The sequence below is a fragment of the Mercenaria mercenaria genome, chromosome 11 (genome assembly GCF_021730395.1).
Source record: "Mercenaria mercenaria strain notata chromosome 11, MADL_Memer_1, whole genome shotgun sequence".
Classification (NCBI taxonomy): domain Eukaryota; kingdom Metazoa; phylum Mollusca; class Bivalvia; order Venerida; family Veneridae; genus Mercenaria; species Mercenaria mercenaria.
In genome coordinates, this window is record NC_069371.1 from 76,546,496 (window position 1) to 76,567,313 (window position 20,818).

The following is a 20,818-nucleotide window of genomic DNA, read 5'->3' on the forward strand; positions in this document are numbered from 1 at the left end:
TGGATGGCAAAAACTGCAGCCACTTTTATCAAGGTTTATAGAAAGGCAGATATATACAAATGAAATGATATTTTGTGAACATATATAAATATGTTACTTTAAGGATTTTTACGGAAGAACAATTTACACATTTGAAATAAACAGTTATGTGTTGAAACGTTCGTAGTTGCACAGAGAGGTAGTTATGTTAGAGTGGATATAAGTTATCATTTTTACATTTTGGAAAAGTGACATTACTTGCTTGTTTTGTATACCTGAAACAAAGGGAATTTCTGCACAGGCAATAGGAAAAACAACTGTTTCTTACAATTATATTTTACTACTGTCATCTTTACAGCATCGCAAGTTACAATGTCGGAAATAATGTTCTTGAAAATCCATCTCTTAGTATGAAAAATTGCTTTGAATTTATTTTGTTAAACGTTTTGATGACCTAAAATTTACCTTTTTCGTTTATTGTGCAAAAGGTTGATAGGACATTATAGATTTTACTGAAAAAAAAATACTACAGACATGTAAATGTCATGTAGAATATCCGACTTCCATTCTAGAATACTTGTAGCTGCTTATGTCATTGATTTATTATTTTGAAATGTAAAACGCTGTAAGTACATTCAAATGTAAAATCGTGTCTAACCTTTAGCATGCTAGATAAATTGTCATCTGTTGGAAATGTCGTCTGCTAAAATTGTAAAGTTCATTCAATTTGCTCCAAAATTGAAAGAAATATTGTCAGAGTAGCAAACAGCTTGGAACCTGATCAGACGCCGATTTAATCGGCGTCTGATCTGGTTCCAAGCTGTTTGCAAAGGCTGTTAAATTCGCCTGCAGCAGGCTAAGGGCTAATAAATCATTCAAGACATTTCAACGACAGGTTGACGTCAGTTTAGGGCTGAAAAAAATGGATCCTTAAAGACTGTCGTTTATGTATACTGTGGAAAAGAAACAAAGATTATTATCTACAGCCAAAACAACGACCATACAACAGTGTCTGTATTCGTGTATACATGATGGATATGTAAACAAAATACATAGATTAAAAAGAAAAAGAGGTAGACAAAGAATGGCGGGACAAAAACATCATGGAACATATTAGAAAACTTGGACACCACCCTGGAATGGCCAGCGAATATACGTAAATTACTTGATCAGTTAAACCGGATTAATGTGTAAAGTCCTCAGTCTTAATACAAACAATTTTCCGAAGGTACAAGACAGTGTAAATTAGATATCCTTAACAGGTGAATCGCTAACACACGCAACGGTAACAAAAGGCACGGTATGTATTACATAAAACACCTTGAAAACATACTGTTTCCCATACATTCAATGCCTTTGCTGCAGAAGGTAGAACTAGTAAGGGTCAGATGAAACAGACCAGGGGGCAAATATCAAAGCAACTGCCTATTGTGGGGTATTCCTCCCTGTCTCGCCAGAGACAGTTAGAGGAAGCGCTAGGCGGCTAACACCAAACATGCGATGTGTCCATATAGTTTCGTCATATCCTCCTTTAATAAAACATTTTATAAGCTTTATTTTATACGACCTTGAATCGGACAAAGCCTTTAGTTATTCTCACGTGAGGCAACGGGGCTTAAGGTGAGCGATTGTTTGTCGTCTGCAATTCAAAATAATGTAGGCATAGGAAATACAGACCATTATAATTGCACCTTTACTATTCCTACCTGTCAGGTTTTACAGTTCATAAATGTAACATTTTTATACAAACAAAACTGTATTATCTTCACTATTAAATAGTAAGTGATATTTCATTTTATTATCGTATTAATTGTTTACCACAAAAAAAAGCCTATAAAAACATTTGAAGTAGTTCTTTATGAGTAAACGAAACACATATGAATATATTCTAATTGTTTTTGTTGTTGAAAGAATTATGGTATAAGTCTTAATTAAACTTCATTTTCCGCTCAATTGTGTTATTGCAAGGGAAGTAAACTAATAGATATTTCTGCTAGAAAGTTCTCGCCAAAGGCAAGAGTTGTCACTCTTTTAAGGTCAGTTATAGATATAAAGACAACTTTCATAAATTTCACATTTGTAAAACCATTTTTGGTTAATGCAAGGACTTAAACATCAATTTCTAGTCTTTACTTAATGCCTTTTTATCTTTAAAAACACTTGGTTCTATCTGTACTTAATGACACTCCGTAAGATAACGCACTTTCGTACTTGACATTCTTCGGAGGTAAATGTAGCTAAGCGCGCATACGTTCTGTAAAAGCAGAAATTTTCGCAATGGTTTAACTTTCGCTATATTCGCGAGGCCCTACATTACCCGAAAATTAATCAACAAAAATACTATACAGGACTGATTACACCAAACAGGGAGTGACTACTCAGTGTTACATGTGAAGTAGTCCAAAATGTAGTTCCAAGCTGTTGATGAAATCTGGTACAATGAGTCATATGAGGAGGTGGCAGTTATATTTTTGGCTTAGTTTTATTGCTTGTTATACATATATATATTGAGAAAAGATCTAGACCATTTTCACTGTGAATTTCCAGGTTTAGTTTTATTCATAGAGAAAATGTCTACATACGCCTAATAGCAAAACGGCTATTTTCATGGGAGCATTTTCAGAGGGTGATGTTTTTCAGAACAGATTATTTTTCTTATATGTAACATAACACATCAATATTTTTTTTTATTTTTGAAATTGCAATTTTACAGAGAAAGTGTATAAAAATTAAAAATATTTCAATTTCACTGTTAAGGGTGTATTTTTTTTTCTAAAAATGCATATTAACAGCCTAAAAATTGCTAAATTTTAGGTGTCAGAGGTGAGAATGGGTATATTTTACAGTAAAAGTGTTTAATTTTAGTGCAATTTAGAGTAAAAAATAAAATGATAAAATATGGCAAAAATAAGCACCAGCAAGGAAAAGTGGTCATAAATTATGTCGCGACAGCTATTTTGGAGGAAATTTGGCGCGCTTGCATACGTTACTGAAAAAGCCAAAAAAACTTGAAAATTGATTCTATCAAACTGAAACTGGTATTTTTTTACATGAATTTAAGTTACTGGTACAATTTAAGTAAAAATAACAATTCTGATATAGAAATTTCCTATAGAAAGTTTTCCTTAAACATTTAATTTCACGATATAAAAATAGCATATACAAAGTAACAAAATGGATTTTAAATATTACAATAGCTATTTGCAAAGTCTGAAACTGCAAATAAAAGATATACATCATTGCAAAGTCATGAAAGGTAACTTTAAACAATTTAACTTTTTGATATTAACTTCAAATGCAGAAATTCACCATCTATGTAAGCTCATACAGGAAATATTCAAATATGAATATGGTTCAGCAAGTGGATAAAACAGTTCAAACTAAAATCAGGATATCTAAGATTACAACATACTTTTTTTCAAAAATACCTGGCATTTTATCGGGATATAATGAAAATATTACTGGATGCAGAAATATGTCTGTCACCTCAATTGGTTTAAATTAAAAAGTAAGGATTGTGCTGCTCTGAAAAGTACTGACAATTAATGTAATGGTTACCGAGGATATGTTAACACGTTTGCCATCCGAATCCGTCTCTTAAAAGATAGCTTAGTCCTTAAAGTGTTTAATATGCATAAAAATATATTTGAAACAGCCTGAATGTATTGTTCAAACCGTGAGCAGACAGCTGTTTTAAACAAGACCTGTGTTGTCGACACAACATATATTTTTGATATTTGATACTTTATATCCCTTATAGTTTCTTCTTTTTAAAATCACGAATTTAAAGCAAGTATTTACTTTTCAAAGTACAAATAAACAGCATATACGCATGATCATTGATTGTTTCGATATTCAAGATTTACTTGTGTGTTCTCAGAAAAAAATAGTCCCGTTAATAGATAATTGTTAAGGTTGAAAATAAAACTTTCGTCTTTGTTGTTAAATATTTCTGTATACATTAAAGACAACTAACCAGTTGGTTATTGTCCTCAAATGATTTAATAATGTAAATAAACAAAATGGTATGTTTCACAATTTGACATTTTTACGTCACTTGTCGTAAAAAGCCACGGCGCGAGACAAGCAGACGATAGCCGTGAAATCGCCAGAAGGAATATTTTTATGATGACACATGACCTATTGTTTTTCTAATCTACTAATAACTTAATTATACGTTCATTTGTCTCAGTCTCCCAATTGTGTATCGCAGGAATATATCACAAGGTATGTATTTTTTTATTTTATTTATATAATGCTAAAATTTTGGAATATTGCTACATCACACTTTTATATCATTCACGCATTTTTTATCATTTCTTTGTGTCGTGTTAAAAAGATCGCGACGAAACAGTTGAATAGCTTCTCCACGTGTTGCGTATGTTCTTATACTTGCAATCACAGCATATAAGAAGGCAACGATTTTTATGCCAATAAAGGATTGAAATGTTATACGTACTGGGTCCTAGAAGATGAAAATTAAGAAATAATATACTAGTCTCATCCAGTGATTTGGCGCAACCCGAGTGATATAATAATACGCATCTGAACGACAAAAATGATTTTATTTAAGAGCAAATCACTAAATGAGATATATTATTTCGATTCTAACACGTTACCAAGGATTTTAAGTACAGCCTTGAGGACGTCCGTCAAATATTTGCCTGTTTTTTGTTGGTTTCTTTTTCAACGCGCCGCTATGCCGTTTGACGCTATGACGTAATAATTGTGACGTCAGAACAGTGAATTGTTGTAAAATAACATACAACTTTCAGTCTTCTTTGTTTAATAGGAAAATGAATCAAGTCGTGTTAGAATACATGTTAATGCATTTGTGTACATTGTAACTTTGAATGATCAGAAAATCATGGGGTTAGAGCGAAACTGGTCTAGATCTATCCATATATAGAAATAGAAACAGATAGACCAGTTTCGCTCTAAGCCCTCGAAATGTGACTAAACTTAAACGGATGCTAAACACAGTTATAAAAAGAAATCAATCGTTTGATGGCACTAACCTCTCTGTCGAAAAGAATCCAATCGTTTTTTTTTTTTTTTTGTAAAAACCAAAAACACACGAAATGGTATGATCATGCGGCCATGTGCTACAAAAGCATGTGCTACAAAAGCATAAATATATGCCTAAAACAGCATTTTCATTATTTTTCCGACAGGTGAATATCCTTATGAAATATGTCTTAACAGCGACCTCGTGTCCGAAATCATTACTACTGTCAATGCGAACATGACCATAGGTTGTCCTGCATTAAAAAAAGAATACATGTTATGTTACTGAAAAGTGGAATAAAAATATCTATCAAACTTACAACTTATAAGGAAATGTCTAAAATGTTCTCATTTATAAACAAACACTGATTTATTGTTAGGTGCACGAGAAACATAATAAATACGCCAAGAGGGAATCAATAAGAAAAATGAACTCTGCCGCTTTGAGCATCCAGTGTTTCTATTGCACGTGTATTCTGATGTTTTATTTGAATAGCATTTTAACGTGTTTTTTTTTTTTCATGTTTTTTTTTTTTTTGTATTTATAATAACACTCTCTCGTCTTTAACAAGGATATGTTTGAAACTTTTATATTTACAAACGTATAACGTTCTTGAACACCGTCGGAGATCCAGTGTTTTATAGTGTTTTTTTTTTTCAACTCAAATATTTTTATATATGTAAATAAGTCGTAGATACATTGCTTATTAAAAAATCATTCCTTTCAAAAACAGGAAAATGACAAAATCCGCTTACTACCGGAGTGCAATAAGCTCAAAAAATAAAAGGTCGAGAATCGCTGTATTTATTAGCACTGACACCAAATGAGCACATCTCCAAGCACGACATACTATCAAAGTTTAACCTGCGTCTTTTTATTTATTTCAAAATCCGGCCTGTGTTATGTTATGCATGTCACAACGCATGATAGGAAATTTTGGCCTTGACTTCAAATAACAAACGGATGTTTTTTAGATTCTAGTTAAAACGCTTAGATAGTATGAGATGATACTGAAAAAATACTGGAAAAAAGTTTTTCAACAATTTATGTAAAGTCAGAATGTAGGAAAATACTTCGACGTATATTGTAATGGCTTCAGCCTGACACAAATTGATACATAAGTCAATAATATCTGACAAAGAGACTGCATGGCATGTCACGTGTTAGCTGTCCTCCAACATCGACTACCACCTACATATGAGGACAGTCTTAATGACTATTGCCGTACTAGAGAGGACATCCTATTTCACAAGCATTTTGTTTGTCTTGTTGCCAATATGCTTTGATATTCTCCTGTTGGACATTTATCCCTGCATTTTCCACCAGTCAGTAACTGACAACATCTTAAGATGTATCATAGGAGGTGAACGAATGAACTAAGCTATATTATTTTCAGACTAACGTTTCGTCTGATATTTGAACCTAAGAACCTCTTGAGTGGAAGTCACGCAACATAGACCATACTGGGCATAAAGACCGAATCCCAAGTAATATTTTTCACTAACCATTCCAAGTGGTGCCCCAAGTCTACTTGCCATTCCAAGGCAGTGAACAGCTGTGTTTTGTCTACTGACTATTCCAAAGCGGTGCCCCATCGTATTTTATCTACTGACTATTCCAAGTCTGTTCCCCACTGCATTTTGTCTACTGACTATTCAAAGGCGGTGCTCTACCGTGTTTCTTCTACTTGCCATTCCAAGACAGTGAATATCTGTGTTTTGTATACTGACTATTCTAAGGCGGTGCCCCACCGTATTTCATCTACTGACTATTCCAAGTCTGTCCCCACTACATTTCGTCTACTGACTATTCCAAGGCGGTGCCTTACTGATTATCGTCTACTGATTGTTCCATAACGGTGCCCAACCGTGTTTCGGCTACATGTATGGCTATGAAGTGCGCATGGGTATCGTGCATACATTGTTGTGGGCAGTGTTCGTGGAACGTGTTTTTTCCCTTGTTTTGGCGTGTTTTTGCACTACTCACCGGACATTAGTTTAGTCGTTCGACAATTCGAAAGGGATAACCTCTGTAGACGTGCACATTCTGTCAATTCTCTACAGGCGAAAAGAAAAACACCCTAGCCCATGTAATTAAGAAAAAAATATTCGCGGCTGTGCAAACATGTTTGAAAAAATGACAAATGTTCGTAATCAGTTTTCTTTGTGTGTAATTTAAATCTCATACGGAATCAGTCATTTTATACTAATATATTCAACTCACACATATCGAGCATTTACTTCATTCACATCGCACATTTTTTTGGACCCAAAAGATTGATGGTGAACGAATACATTTTTTCCCAATCATGCAATGTGGTTGAAATACATTAATTTAATCAGTTTGCAAATTAAGACTCTTTACTCACTTTTAAGGTTTTTGGTAGTTTGATTCAACAAAAAACCGCAGACAACAGAGAGATATTGTTTTATATCTTTATTGTAATACATAAACTACAGGTTGATCAACGTTTCAGTCAGAAATGTATTTTTCCCCATTGTCGAAATCAAGCAAAAATCACAATTTCGAAGTAAAAACTTTTATTAGATTTATAGGACTTTAATACTTATTTTTATGTTTACGGGTAAGTTCCGCTGTTTCAAACCCTGAAACAAGAACTCAAGCTTAATTTTATCAGTTACAGTAATACTCTAAAAACTATACTAGTATATGGACACTATCGAAATTCGGTCGTACCAATGTTGTATTGCAGTCATTAATTCCCATCGTATCTAAATGAAGATTTACGACACATCTAATTATGATTTATGTCTAATTCTAATATTATGTCTATAAGACAGACGGAACAATTAATGACTGTATTACCATAACTCATCTGACACACATAGTATTAGTTAAATTTTTATTCTTTTGGCTCATCTTTTTATAAAATATTCAAGGATAAAAATGATTTATTAACACTGTTTTCATAATTTCTCTTATGTAAGCAATTTTCAGCTTATTTATCACTTAATGATATTGTTATCGTGAGAGGATGACATTTAAACGTCGATCTGTATGCATAATTAATCGCCGAAAAAAAACCTTGAAGATGGAACGGCTGTGTGTTCAAGTGCAATCTTATTGCGTGGACGCAAAAGGGTTGAAAGAAATAGTTCTTATACCTGCTTTTTTCTAAAGAGGAATATCACGCTGACTACAATACTGTGATGTTTCTTTGGGTCATGACTTTGTAGTTTAGTTAAGGGCGACAGAGAGATTATAAGATGTGAGAACGCGAAAATACGATGGGATGGTGCGATAGTACGATGCGAAAACATAATGCGAAGACGTGATATAAATACCACAGTTCCGTACCATGATTTCTCCTTTTTGCATACTCGAATGAAGAAGAATTAAAATGTAACGATGCGAAAAGTCGATAGTATTTCTTTGGTCGAAAGGGCGATTGCACGATAACACGATGCGAAAACATAATGCAGAGATGTGATATTAACACCACACATTCGAACTTTTATAATATTGCCTTTAGGTCGAAAGAACGCTATTGCGATAATACGATACTGGAATCGCATTTTGAATTATCGTGCCATCGAATAGTATCTTCGCGTCTTTGCACCATGTTGTTGAAATATCGCTCTTACCGATTGCCCTTATGGTTCACCATGCATTACTGAGTAGCAGTATATAGATGCTCAGCCTTATTTCAATGCAAATTTTTCACTTTAAAGTACTCTTATCGCATTGTTTAAAACAAATGTTTTGTTTCACGAACTGGGAAATATTTAAGAACTATTTGCTATTTTATGCGCTGATATGGGTATAAAATACTTTGGGACTTCTTGCAAATCCATGAATCGCAGGATGATTTTGCAAATCCTTGAATCGCAGGATGATTTTGCAAATCCATGAATCGCAGGATGATTTACAAGAAGTTCCAACGTGATTTTAACCCACTCGTGCAGCCCCATAAAATACCATTTAATTCTTATATTTACAGTAACTTGCCACAAAAATAATTGGTTTGCTTTCCATTTTGCAGATCAGACGTTATCAATCGCTCCCTTTTAGAGATAGATTCTCTCCGTTTAATTAGTTATCTAAAATTATGAAAACAATATACATCTTTGAAACTATTACAGTTGATTTATTTGGATAACTAGCTTGTTTGAAGTAAGAAATTATTTGGTCAAATAGCGGGAATCATGGAGTGGGGTGGCATATTGTTGGGGTGGATTTTTCGCCTATTATTAAATCTAATTATTTTTCAGCATATATATATATAGAGAGATAATTCTGTTGAAATAGTGACCTTGACCTATATTGACTCCGTACACTCGTCTGCTTGCGGAATGGTGGATTTTAAAATATTTCAAATTAACCAGCACTTCTTTCTTTTTTCAAAATGTCAGATACACAACCGACGATGAGGAATCTACTTCGTATAATGGCATTGCTGGTGTTAGCCCCGGTGATAAAAGGCCAAGTTATGATGGATGAAACTTCAGGTATGTTAATGATATATACACTACCCATTACAGTATGGCAAGATCACATTTGATCCTGGCGATGTCGGCCATGTTTTTTACCTGCACGGAGAGTCAAGTGATGATGATGAGAGAGGTGGTACACCCTGCCGAAGTAGGTACCGCTGGTAAGTTTCCTCACACACACAAAGCTCCTCACAAACTTAATCGGCTTCTGATAAATTAAGATTCAAAATACCAGTCTTGGTGTGAAACACCAGTACGATGTTTTAATGTTACAGCATATATGTGTGGGATGCATCGCACATCATATATGTGTTGGGTGCATCGCACAAAATATATGTGTGTGGTGCATCTCACGTGTTTGGTGCTTCGAACAAAATACATACGGGGTGCATCGCACAGCATATACGTGTTTGGTGCGTCGCACAAAATATATGTGTGTGGTGCATCGTAAAGCATATATGTATAGGTTGCTTCGCACAAAATATATGCGTATGGTGCATCGCAAAGCATTTATGTGTCTTGTGCATCGCGTAGCATATATGTGTATGATGCATCGCACAGCATATATGTATAAGACGCATCGTACAGACTATATGTGATAGGTGTATCGCACAGAATATATGTGTAGGTTGAATCGCACAGCATGTAAGGTGCATCGCGCAGCATATAATGTGTGGGACGCTTTGCACGTGTTACTTATTCATAATTACATATTAATTATATCGCCAAACTGTCAACACTTTTGGGCAGTATATTTAAATCAGAGGGTTTCACTTTGATGCAAATAAAATTATTTTGGCTTTGAATTTTTTTTTCACTTCTATGTTTTAAAAATACCTACTACTGTAGGACTTTCATATATCTGTCATTGCTAAGGTCTTCATTTGATTCTTTGCTATTGTTGTTGTTATTTTTCATTCGCAAGTATACATAAATAAGAGCGTATACATTCTTCGTTGGGTAAACCAGATAACATGATTTGCAATTTAAAATTTAACATGCTAAATTGTCGTCTGCTGGAAATTTCGTCTGCTAAAATTGTAAAGTTCATTCAATTTGCTCCAAAATTAGAAGAAATATTGTCAGAGTAGCAAACAGCTTGGAACCTGATCAGACGCCGATTTAATCGGCGTCTGATCTGGTTCCAAGCTGTTTGCAAAGGCTGTTAAATTCGCCTGCAGCAGGCTAAGGGTTAAAGAGCTGTCATTCATAGCCTTTCACAGCTCTTTCCACTGATGGCTTTCACAGAACGTTATTCACATGTTTTTCATTGATATGTTTATCACATATCTTTCATATGTTTATGACATATATTGTTGTATTTTATTCGGCAAATTGTAATTTATTTCCATCTTTATTAAATGTCTTCCGTTGCTATGTCTCTCAAATGTCTTTCACTAGTATGTTTATCAAATGTCTTTCGTTGCTATGTCTCTCAAATGTCTTTCACAACTATGTTTATCAAATGTATTTCATTGCTATGTTCATTAATGACGTATACACTACGTTATTCAGACTTCGTCAGTGCTGTGGTTATAAAATAGCATTAAGTTTATCAAATGCCGTTTATTGCTTTGTCCTTCAAGTGCATTTTCATTTTTCTATTTAGAAAATATCTTACATTTATTTGTTTATCAAATACTTTCATTGCCACGTTTTTCACTTTCTGTTACTAAATTCCTATATTATCGTAAGTTGTCATGTTAACGTTCTATAAATAGAAGAAGCTGCAATCACTATGCTGATTATAAGCAATATGTGTTTATTCTATATTCGAACAACTATGTTTAGGTACAGTGTGTTTTAATTTTGCCTTAATCAAAGACGTTGTTTACTTGCAGGAGTAGACGCACTCAACAATATCATGGGTGGAAATAATGGTACAGGACGTGTTGATATAGGGAGCGGTGTAGATCTTGGAGTAGGGAGAGGTCCGGTGGACCGCGTCGTAGATCGTGGAGTAGGGAGAGGTCCGGTGGACCGCGGTGTAGGTATCGGAAGAGGGATTGATGGCAATGACACTATCCTTGATGGTAAATTTTATTATTATATATGTACATTCAGGTTTTACAGTATGATCTGCGACGTCAATACTTTTTTGAGTCGGCTAAAGGATGAAAGCCTTTTGACGAGTCCTTGCTATCCAACGATTCTCTAAATGGACCAAATAACACAGTGAAGGGATGTAGTTCCATTAGATTTCTCAAACTTCAAACAGTTCACTGCATGAATGAAGTTAAGTTGTGTCAATTCCCTTTGCTATGACCAATATACGATGTAATCTGTCATATTTATGACTTGTAATTGTGCAATTCTCGAATGTAACTCATTAAGCATAAATGTGCATTTTAAGAATTGCGCAGGCTTACAAAGCTTGGGTAACATCCAGCGAAAGACAAAAAATAGTTCCACAGGGCTCCAGATAAGATGCGTATTAGCGTAAATTACGTATAGAAATAATGCAAATACGCATGTCTAATAATTTCTAAGCGTATAAAAACGTATATAAAATTACAGAAACGCACACAATGCTTTTTTAAAAACAAAATCTGAATCGTCTGGATGCGTTAGGTAACATAGCCGATCAGCCTTAATTCTCCCACATTGAACGTAAACACGCATCGTATGATTTCTATAAACTTTGCGTGGGTTGAATTTTGCAGTCAGTAAACGGATAAATTATCGGAAGAAGAAGATCTTACTGGTTTGTTTAGTTACTACTGATATTAAAAATGATTTTAATTCTTATTTTTCGAGAAATAAACAAATCGGCGAAACATTAAATTGTATTTTCTTGTAGTTTTTGAAATCGAAAGTAGATCGTCTATGTTTAGCTGCTTTCACGAAACGAAATAACTTTTTTATGAAAAGATTTAAATAAGAGGTAATTTAACCGTAAACTTCAATGTCAGATACTGCCAATTGCGGCTAAATGTCTTCGTATCATCACAATTTGTAAAATATATTGTTCAAACTGGAGAAAAGTGTAATCGTATCCGGATATAATATTTTGGGTAAATATCGAGCTGTGTTATGAAATTTTAAGAAAAAAAACTAAAAACAAACTGAAACTGGTAGACTATACTGTCAGTACATCAATCATTAGCCGACTCAGGCCATTCAGGCCTTTGATTATTATATGCCTATGATTTTTTTTTCTGTCTGAGATACAGGATGCATTTCATTAAAGAGTACAAGCTCAACGGACCCCTCTCTGTTCGCGCACAGGACACTTTTCATTAAAGAGTACAAGTTCAACGGATCCCTCTCTGTTCGCGCACAGGACACTGTTTGTGGTATACAATGAACTCCAACGTCAGTGAGCTCGGAAAATTGAAATGTTTGTCCTGAACACATTTTTGTGCATAAAAAACATATGAACCATGGGAAGACGTAGCTATATACCATTGCTTTTTAACGTTACATTTGTTTTATCAGTTGACAAAAGTCCAAACGAAGATGTGCGATGTTTATGAAACTTAAATACGGCTTTTCTTGAATATAGCAAATATCTAGTATCTTAGATGTGAAGTCGTTGATCCCATCTTTCTTGTAAATACACTTTATGTGGTTATTTTCATCATGTTTCCTTAAAAACGCCCTACTTTCGATTTCGTTAATGCACGGGAACCCTCTCAGTCAGTGCAATTTTCCTCACAGGATCCTTCTTGACTCTCTGCACTCGGCACGGGAACCCTCTTCGACAAAATTTTCTATCGGCACCGGCACCCTCAACTTAATGTTAGAACTTTGAGACGGTATTCTTATTGAAAGCAACATCTTTTTCTATGGGAAATGAATCATGGTGTTTTTACTTCCCTTAAGAAGCTTTAAAATTGAAAATAATTCAGCAATTTCACATAACATGCATATTTAAATTTTATTATCAAATTTACCTATACTTTAGTGATACTCAAGTAGCTTTTAAACTAGAATTTGTATAATTTGATTTGATACAAAGAGGGTCCATTCATGCATAGCTAGTCTGAAAAGGGGGGCATTCAGCGACACATCTGTACCATAACAAACCCCGTCCGCCCGGGCACACAAGTCTTTATTATTACTCTCCGATAAGTTACAATGGTACCGGAAACATCGATATTTTTCCATACACTCACGCCTGACTTTCATATCGGATGCGTGACGTAACTGAATGTGTGTCGTGGCATTAATTCTTTTATTTAGATCAGAGTGAGGTTGGGTGCGCACCATAAACCGGTTTAAGCTCCCCAGTGGTGTTTTTGCAACTGACCATTCCAAGGCGGTGCCCGGCTGTGTTCCTTTGTTTGTTAGTTTTGTCCTCATGAATTGGCTTTGTGTGTGTGTGTGTGTGTGTGTGTGTGTGTGTGTGTGTGTGGTGTGCGCGTCTGCGTGCTGTGGGTTTCGTTTTGGGGAGGCTGCCTGTTTGATATTTGTCTTTGTTTTTTGCCAATCTTATTCAGACTATTGAACAAATTTAAAGTAGTTACATTACATTGTATGCGTATGTAATATACAGGTTATCATCATTGCATCGGTAAATATGCACTCGTTCTTTAGCGGAAGAATACTGCGCCCCTAAAGTCTTGCAAGCTAATAACCTATAATTATCGTGGTGCTTTTAAATACGAACACCATCTTGTAACTCAAACACTGAAGTTAAATTGAGAGGGCGCCGGTGACGATAGAAAATTAATTTTGTCCAGAGGGTTTCCGTGCCGTGTGCAGAGAGTCAAGAGGGATCCTGTGAGGCAAAATTGAGCCGACTGAAAGGGATTCCTATATTCAGGACCAAAAGTTTGGTTTTCTGAGCTCCCTGACGTTGGAGTTCATTGTTTACTACAAAGGGTGTCCTGTGCGCGAACAGAGAGGGATCCGTTTTCTCATTTACCACAGAGAGGGATCCGATATGCACACTCACCGTGGGATACAGAAACATATTTAATGGTGTGACTACCTGCTTTAGTTGTGACGAAAGATGATGTAAGAAATGGCGTAATGACGGCATCTCGACGTTCCACGAGTAAAAACCACCCCCGTTTCAAACGAATATTTTAGCTTTATATGCGAATGCATGACTTTGCCTTGGCGAATCACACTCATGGCAAGTTCCTCGTGAGATCCAGACTTGACAAAGTCCACTTTAGCCGAACACATTTCTGCAGATGAAGGTTGTTTCATTACAGGCCTATTATATATTGGCGTGCGAAATTCATATTGGGTGTTTGACAAAACTTTTGACATAGTTTTAAAATAATGTGTCACCGTGTTAAAATGTTCAGCAATGGCGATACCTCCAATTTTGCTCAGGCTGAAGAAAATTATATGTTATGTTATATTTGATAAGGATAAACTTATAGTAAAAGATTCTAAAAGGGTTACAAAATATTTGGGGTTTTTTTCAGGACGGTCGGCATTCGGGATCGAATCACAGGAAAGACTGAATATATGTAAGTAGCCTATTGCTATTAGGGGGAAAAGAGAAGAACTTTTTTTTATTGGATGACTTCTCGCAAACGTCTTTTGATGTGAACGGAATTACATGCACATTCTCGAGTCTTGTGTAGAGTTTCCTACGCGGGAATATCAAAAAACGCTATATATATATATATATATATATATATATATATATATATATATATATATATATATATATATATATATAAAGAAAAACATCCAATGGGTTTCCTCTTTCTGTATTTCTGTCCACCTACCGGTTTCATATCATAATCATCAGGGCAGACATATAAAATGCCCTGATGATTATGATATGAAACCGGTAGGTGGACAGAAATACAGATAGAGGAAACCCATTGGATGTTTTTCTTTTTTATTTATTATATACTTATTATATATATATGTCTGCATTATCGCCTGCAGTAGCGTTTATTGTCATCTGCTTTATTATTTGTATTATCATCTGCATAATTATTAGTATCACCATATGTCTTATTTCTGAATTAGCGTCAGTACTATCGTCGGTATTATAGTCTTAATGATATCTGCATTATCGTCTGCAGTATCGTCTATATTATCTTCTGTACACACGTCTACATGATCGTCTGTATTATCATCAGCATTAGCGTCTGAATTATTTTCTGTGTGATTGTCTGTTAATCGTCTGCACTATCGTATGTAATATCATCTGTACTACCGTCTGCAATATCGTTTGTGTATGTATTATTGTCTATATTATCGTCTGAACTATTTTCTGTATGATTGGCTGCATTACCGTCTGTTATATCATTTGCACTATCGTCGGCAATATCACCTGCATTATCGTTTGCTTAAATGTTTGTGTTATCATCTTTACTATCGTCTGCAATATCGTCTATATTATCGTATGTATTCTCGTCTGTTTTATTGTCTGCATTATCGTCCGCATTATTTTTTGTAAAACCATCACTGAATCATTAATTTTCAGTGTGTAAACGAAGGTGCAAAACTGAAGTGTGTTACCTCTCGGATATCAACGACTGTCGTAATTTCATCACGTGCTCACAAGACGCTAGGGGAAACTACCATGCTACACTCCAACCATGTGCTTTTGGTACCTACTGGGCGGGGCTTCAGAAACAAAAGAAAATTACCTGCGATCTCCCGGAAAATGTAGCATGCAAAATAGGTAAGTTGGACAACAGGCGCCTATTTAAGGAAACTAAATGACTAACTCATTCTTTATATCAGAGCATGTGCTATTTCACAATGAAGACAAAAACACAGCTCCTAATTTAAAGTACACATTACATGGAATATTCCTTAGTCGCATGCACGTGTTTAAAGTTTGAACCATTCATGACAAAATATCTATACACCTGCTTGATATTAGATACAGGAAATATTTAAACAATTTATTTCATGCTGATAATTCCTCATTAACATTTTAGATTATTGCGCCGGCCTATCTGAAGGGGCTACATACGACCACAGGGATGGGAACTGCAAGACATACTGGGAGTGTGACAGATACGGTTAGTACACGGGGATCATAATTTGGCATATTTTATTTAAAATACAGGATATAAGGATCTTACATGCCTGCCTGTGTAAGTATACTCGTTAGGGTGCACAGCACAAGTGATATTAACACAATATAGAAATAGGGTTCACAAAGTCATACTGTCATTAAATAACACTTTATCAAGGGCAAGCGATAACTTACGAGGTCGGGTTAAGTGCATGGGGTAGGAGTCTCAACTGATGGATATTGGAGACGGACACTATTGCAAACGGATGTATTTTTAGGTTATTAGATTTGTATCGAGAAATATGTAAGAGTTCTGTAACGGAAGGAGCGCAATATTAATCCGCGAAAGAAAGAGTGCATATTTCTTTATGCAAATCTAATAAAAATTTTATTACATACACATACCACAATTATCATTATTATATAAATGATATAAATTTATTGTTAAACTTGAGTAAAAATGACAATATAGTTGTTAAAGAACGTTTAAACGCGACGACATGCATTGAACTGGCGTCACTAATGACGTCACGCACCTAATACGAATTTGGAAAGTCAGTATGGAAAAATATTGACGTTTCGTTTTCCATTTTTTTCTCTTTTTTTTTGTATGTAATAAATTGTCTTATTATTCAGGTAAATCTTTTCCTAAGTGCTGTCCAGATGGATTCAGATATTCCAATAGAAGAGGCGAGTGTGTACAGGACAGATTGAGTTTATGCCAAGACAAATGTCCAATCAAAATAGGTATATGATTTATTTTAAGAAATTTGCTTATATTCGCTTTAAGTAATATTTAAGCAACTATGTTCATCTTAAAGTTGTTTGCTTTAACCACAACTGAATAATGACTAGAAGGTATATGTCACATCGACTTAATACCTAATCTGTACAAAACTAACGGCTTGCCTGGTTAAGTTATAGTTTCCTATAAATAAAACTTTAATAAAAAAATATACAAGATGAATTTTCAAAACTCCTCACGAAAATCACTGCAATTTAATTTGGTAACTTTTATTTCCGTTAGCAACATAGCCATTTACTATTATAATAGCGAGCTCGAAGAGCAGGCCCGAAGGGCCTGCTCGAGAATCGAGCTTTACGGTAACGCAAGTATACTTGCACACTTGGTGATGGATTTGAAAAGTTTCGTCGGAAGTTTTCAAAAAGCGCACCCTAGCGGATAGGTGCTCACAGGAAGTACTTCTTTCCGGGGTGAATACAGAACTTCATTCAATTGCTAAAAAATATTCATCACTCAACAATAATGAAAGAAAGATTTCCAGTTGTTTGAAAACAATATTGTTTTCATTTAAAAGATCAAGCATCGGCCAGAAAACGGAAAAAAATGTCATTAATAAGCAGAAAGAAACGGGAACGCGGTAATGACGTCACCGTGACACCGGCTTCCCATAAATTTTGCAACGTATGATATTCACTGTTACAGGTATGGTGACACTAAATGTAGACTTTTTCAAGTGAATATGTTCTCCTAAATTCTTGTGACTAGTGAATAGTTTCTTTGTGACAAATACATGATGCATAATATTTTTAGCTAAATCCGATTTCTTTGAGCTCGCTTTGAGGCTTTGCCTTATTTCATATTATTTATATTATGCTTTGCAAATGTAAATTGTACCATACTTAATAACTAATCGTCTTATACGGCACAGTTTTATTAATGCATAAACGCATGAAAAATCTCATGTTCTATCTTCTAGACGCTTGCCTTGTCCCTGGCACGAAAACAGAATTTTTTGACGACGGAAATTGCGTAACATATTGGAACTGTGAAGACCTTCACCCACATCCGGTTTGCTGTCCAGAGGGTCAAGGTTATGATGTTATTCAAGGTTGTATTGACAACCGTTTGTGCAAGCATAAGTGTCCAGATCAGTATAAACCTGGTATGTAAATTTCACTGTTATTATTTCAAACCGGCCAGGACCTGGTTTTAATTCGCAATGATATTAGTGTGTAATACATTATATATATCCAAATCATTTATGTGTTGTCATTATGTATTAGGTATGTGCTGTCAATTACATTATCAATAGATCTATACTATTCAGGTGAAATGTTGCAAATATTTCCCTTATTACTTGACAGATTTTTATAAGAAAAAAAGCGTCGAAGACGACAAATGACACAACACGTTTACAGTCAGATCTCAGTACTTTTCTCAAACCCACATGCGGAAGTGTATACGTTATCAGTGCAGTTAGTCAACGGAAAGCAGTTGAGCGAAGTGTTTGAGAAAAGTACTGAGAACTGATGGCAGACACTTTGTGCGGAGGAGAGCACTCATTTTGCTGTCTTCCGCACAGGTATATAAAAATTGGTCAAGTAATAAAGAAACTATAGGCAAAATGTTCCCTTAATTGAAATGTTTTCTCCGTATGTGTGGTATCCAGTAGTCACGTGTGTTGGCCCCCAGACATGACATTAACCTTATGAAAAAGTTTCAGTTTTTGTCATATGGTGACTCTTCATCCTTTATACGTCAGAAAACGCGAAGATTACTCACAGTTTCAAAAGGTGCATTATATGTTACGCAACTAGAACGAAAACGCACCTGTTTAACAATATTACCATGGATACAAGCTTTGAAAATAGTGTTAAAACATTCCATTAATTGTTTAACTGCATGAATAGCTGAACGGAATCGGAATATTTCAAGAGTTTTACCTTTTTCAATTTCTAGATATTTGTCTCAAGCCAGGCATTGAGAAGTACTCTTTAATTGACGGATCCTGCCGAACGTACATGAGGTGTAATGCTATAGAAGGAGACGAGAGGTGGTGTTGTCCTTCTAATTACGTTTTTGACAGTAACACACAAAAGTGCACAGAGAGAACTCCAAACATGAATGTCTCGTGTTCGGATCACTGTCCTCAGAATTACAATGAAGGTTTGCTACTTACTCAATAAATACAGTTGAAACTCGGTATCTCGACTTCCAAAGGATCGAGCGTTCTACTTCGAGATAACCGAAGTTCGACTTAAAAATACGATGTAACTCATTGTAGAGTTGGAGCGGTCTTCTGCGCATGCCCGAAAGTGATTATCAATTGTAGCGCACGGCAAACATATGCATATTTTGCATGTCCGCACGCATTTATTGTACAATATGCATAAAATACTGACTAAAGGTTAGGGTTAGTATCACCATGGTTACAAAATATATACATTTAAGATATTTTTCGTTCAAATTTAGTTAATCCGGTATGTACCGGAGTCTGTAATTTAGACCGGCGCTCCAAGTCTGCATTGAGTCACGGTCCTTAAAATAATATCCGGACCTAAAATGTCTTCGAGATAGCCATAACTTTAAGATACGAGAGTTCGAGATATCGCATTTCAACTATATCAGTTTCAAATATAGAAAATACACGTCGTTTCTGGTATTATTCAAAGTTTTATTTAAAGTAGATGACTGATAATGAATTTTAGCAAACTAAGTATTCTTCGTATGATTAGTCAGTATTTTCCGGGTTTTCAGAAAATTTTGTGCGCGTTCAGCTATTTTACATAGTTGCATAAGAAACGTAATTATCCGAATATTTCCGATTGTCTTTATGAGTCCACTACGTTTTTGCTTTCAGTTTGCACACTGAAACCTGCTTATAACGCATCAATGTACATGGTTGTTCATCACGGTATTGAGATGGAAATGCCGTGTGCACCAGGAACATTGTTTGATGTCACGAAATGTGGTTGTGCCACGCCTATACCAGGTGCCCCCGATAACTGTAAGTGATAATTTGATTTTATTGTTAGGTACTACATGACGCCTACATTTCAGATAATACCCAAAGAATATGGTGCCCACGAACATAGTCATCGGGTCCTATCCTAGGTCTATGTCCAAGTTGATGTCTTCTGTTTAAACCACTATTATTTCATCCAGACCATCACCCAACTCGTCACACAGCCCTTCACCCAGACAATGATTTGATTAAGTATAACTCCGACAGGGCAATATCCCCAAGTGGACAATACTGGGCAATATCGGGCAATATTCCCCAAGTGGACAATACTGGGCAATATCGGACAATATTCCCCAAGTGGACAATACTTGGCAATATCGGGCAATATTCCCCAAGTGGACAATACTGGGCAATATCGGGCAATATCCCAAGTGGACAATACTTGGCAATATCGGGCAATATTCCCCAAGTGGACAATACTGGGCAATATCGATTTAAACAATCTTAATTCGTTGATTTACTGCGATATTGTAGCTCAAATTAACGCTGCCATTTCTAATCTAGGTCTTTGTTTGTACACTATAACACCTCTTTTCTTCTCCTTTTCACGTTCAGTTACAGTTAATTAACTGCAGATTTTTGTTTAAATTTTGAGTTCATTTCACAAATAATTGATTAAGTTGCAGAATCATTTTGGAACCATCTTCATTTATTTATTTAT

The 20,818-nt window shown here is 35.2% G+C and overlaps 1 protein-coding gene across 8 annotated transcripts in view; it reads left to right on the plus strand.

The window, feature by feature from the left end:
• The window catches only part of LOC123531392 (uncharacterized), a 31,239-nt gene continuing 10,421 nt past the window's right edge, over positions 1-20,818 (plus strand). The window contains exons 1-11 of one of the 8 annotated variants that reach the window (XM_045312298.2): positions 1-387; positions 832-1,279; positions 9,361-9,456; positions 11,283-11,474; positions 14,826-14,870; positions 15,845-16,045; positions 16,308-16,391; positions 17,024-17,134; positions 18,109-18,294; positions 19,092-19,298; positions 19,993-20,139. In XM_045312298.2, coding sequence (XP_045168233.2) covers positions 9,375-9,456; positions 11,283-11,474; positions 14,826-14,870; positions 15,845-16,045; positions 16,308-16,391; positions 17,024-17,134; positions 18,109-18,294; positions 19,092-19,298; positions 19,993-20,139 — 1,255 coding nt within the window. In that variant the 5' untranslated portion in view covers positions 1-387; positions 832-1,279; positions 9,361-9,374. Of the gene's footprint in view, positions 388-831; positions 1,280-4,014; positions 4,207-9,360; positions 9,457-11,282; positions 11,475-14,825; positions 14,871-15,844; positions 16,046-16,307; positions 16,392-17,023; positions 17,135-18,108; positions 18,295-19,091; positions 19,299-19,992; positions 20,140-20,818 lie in introns of those variants that run through there. The other 7 variants (XM_045312300.2, XM_045312301.2, XM_045312299.2 and 4 more) reach the window with 7 other exon arrangements.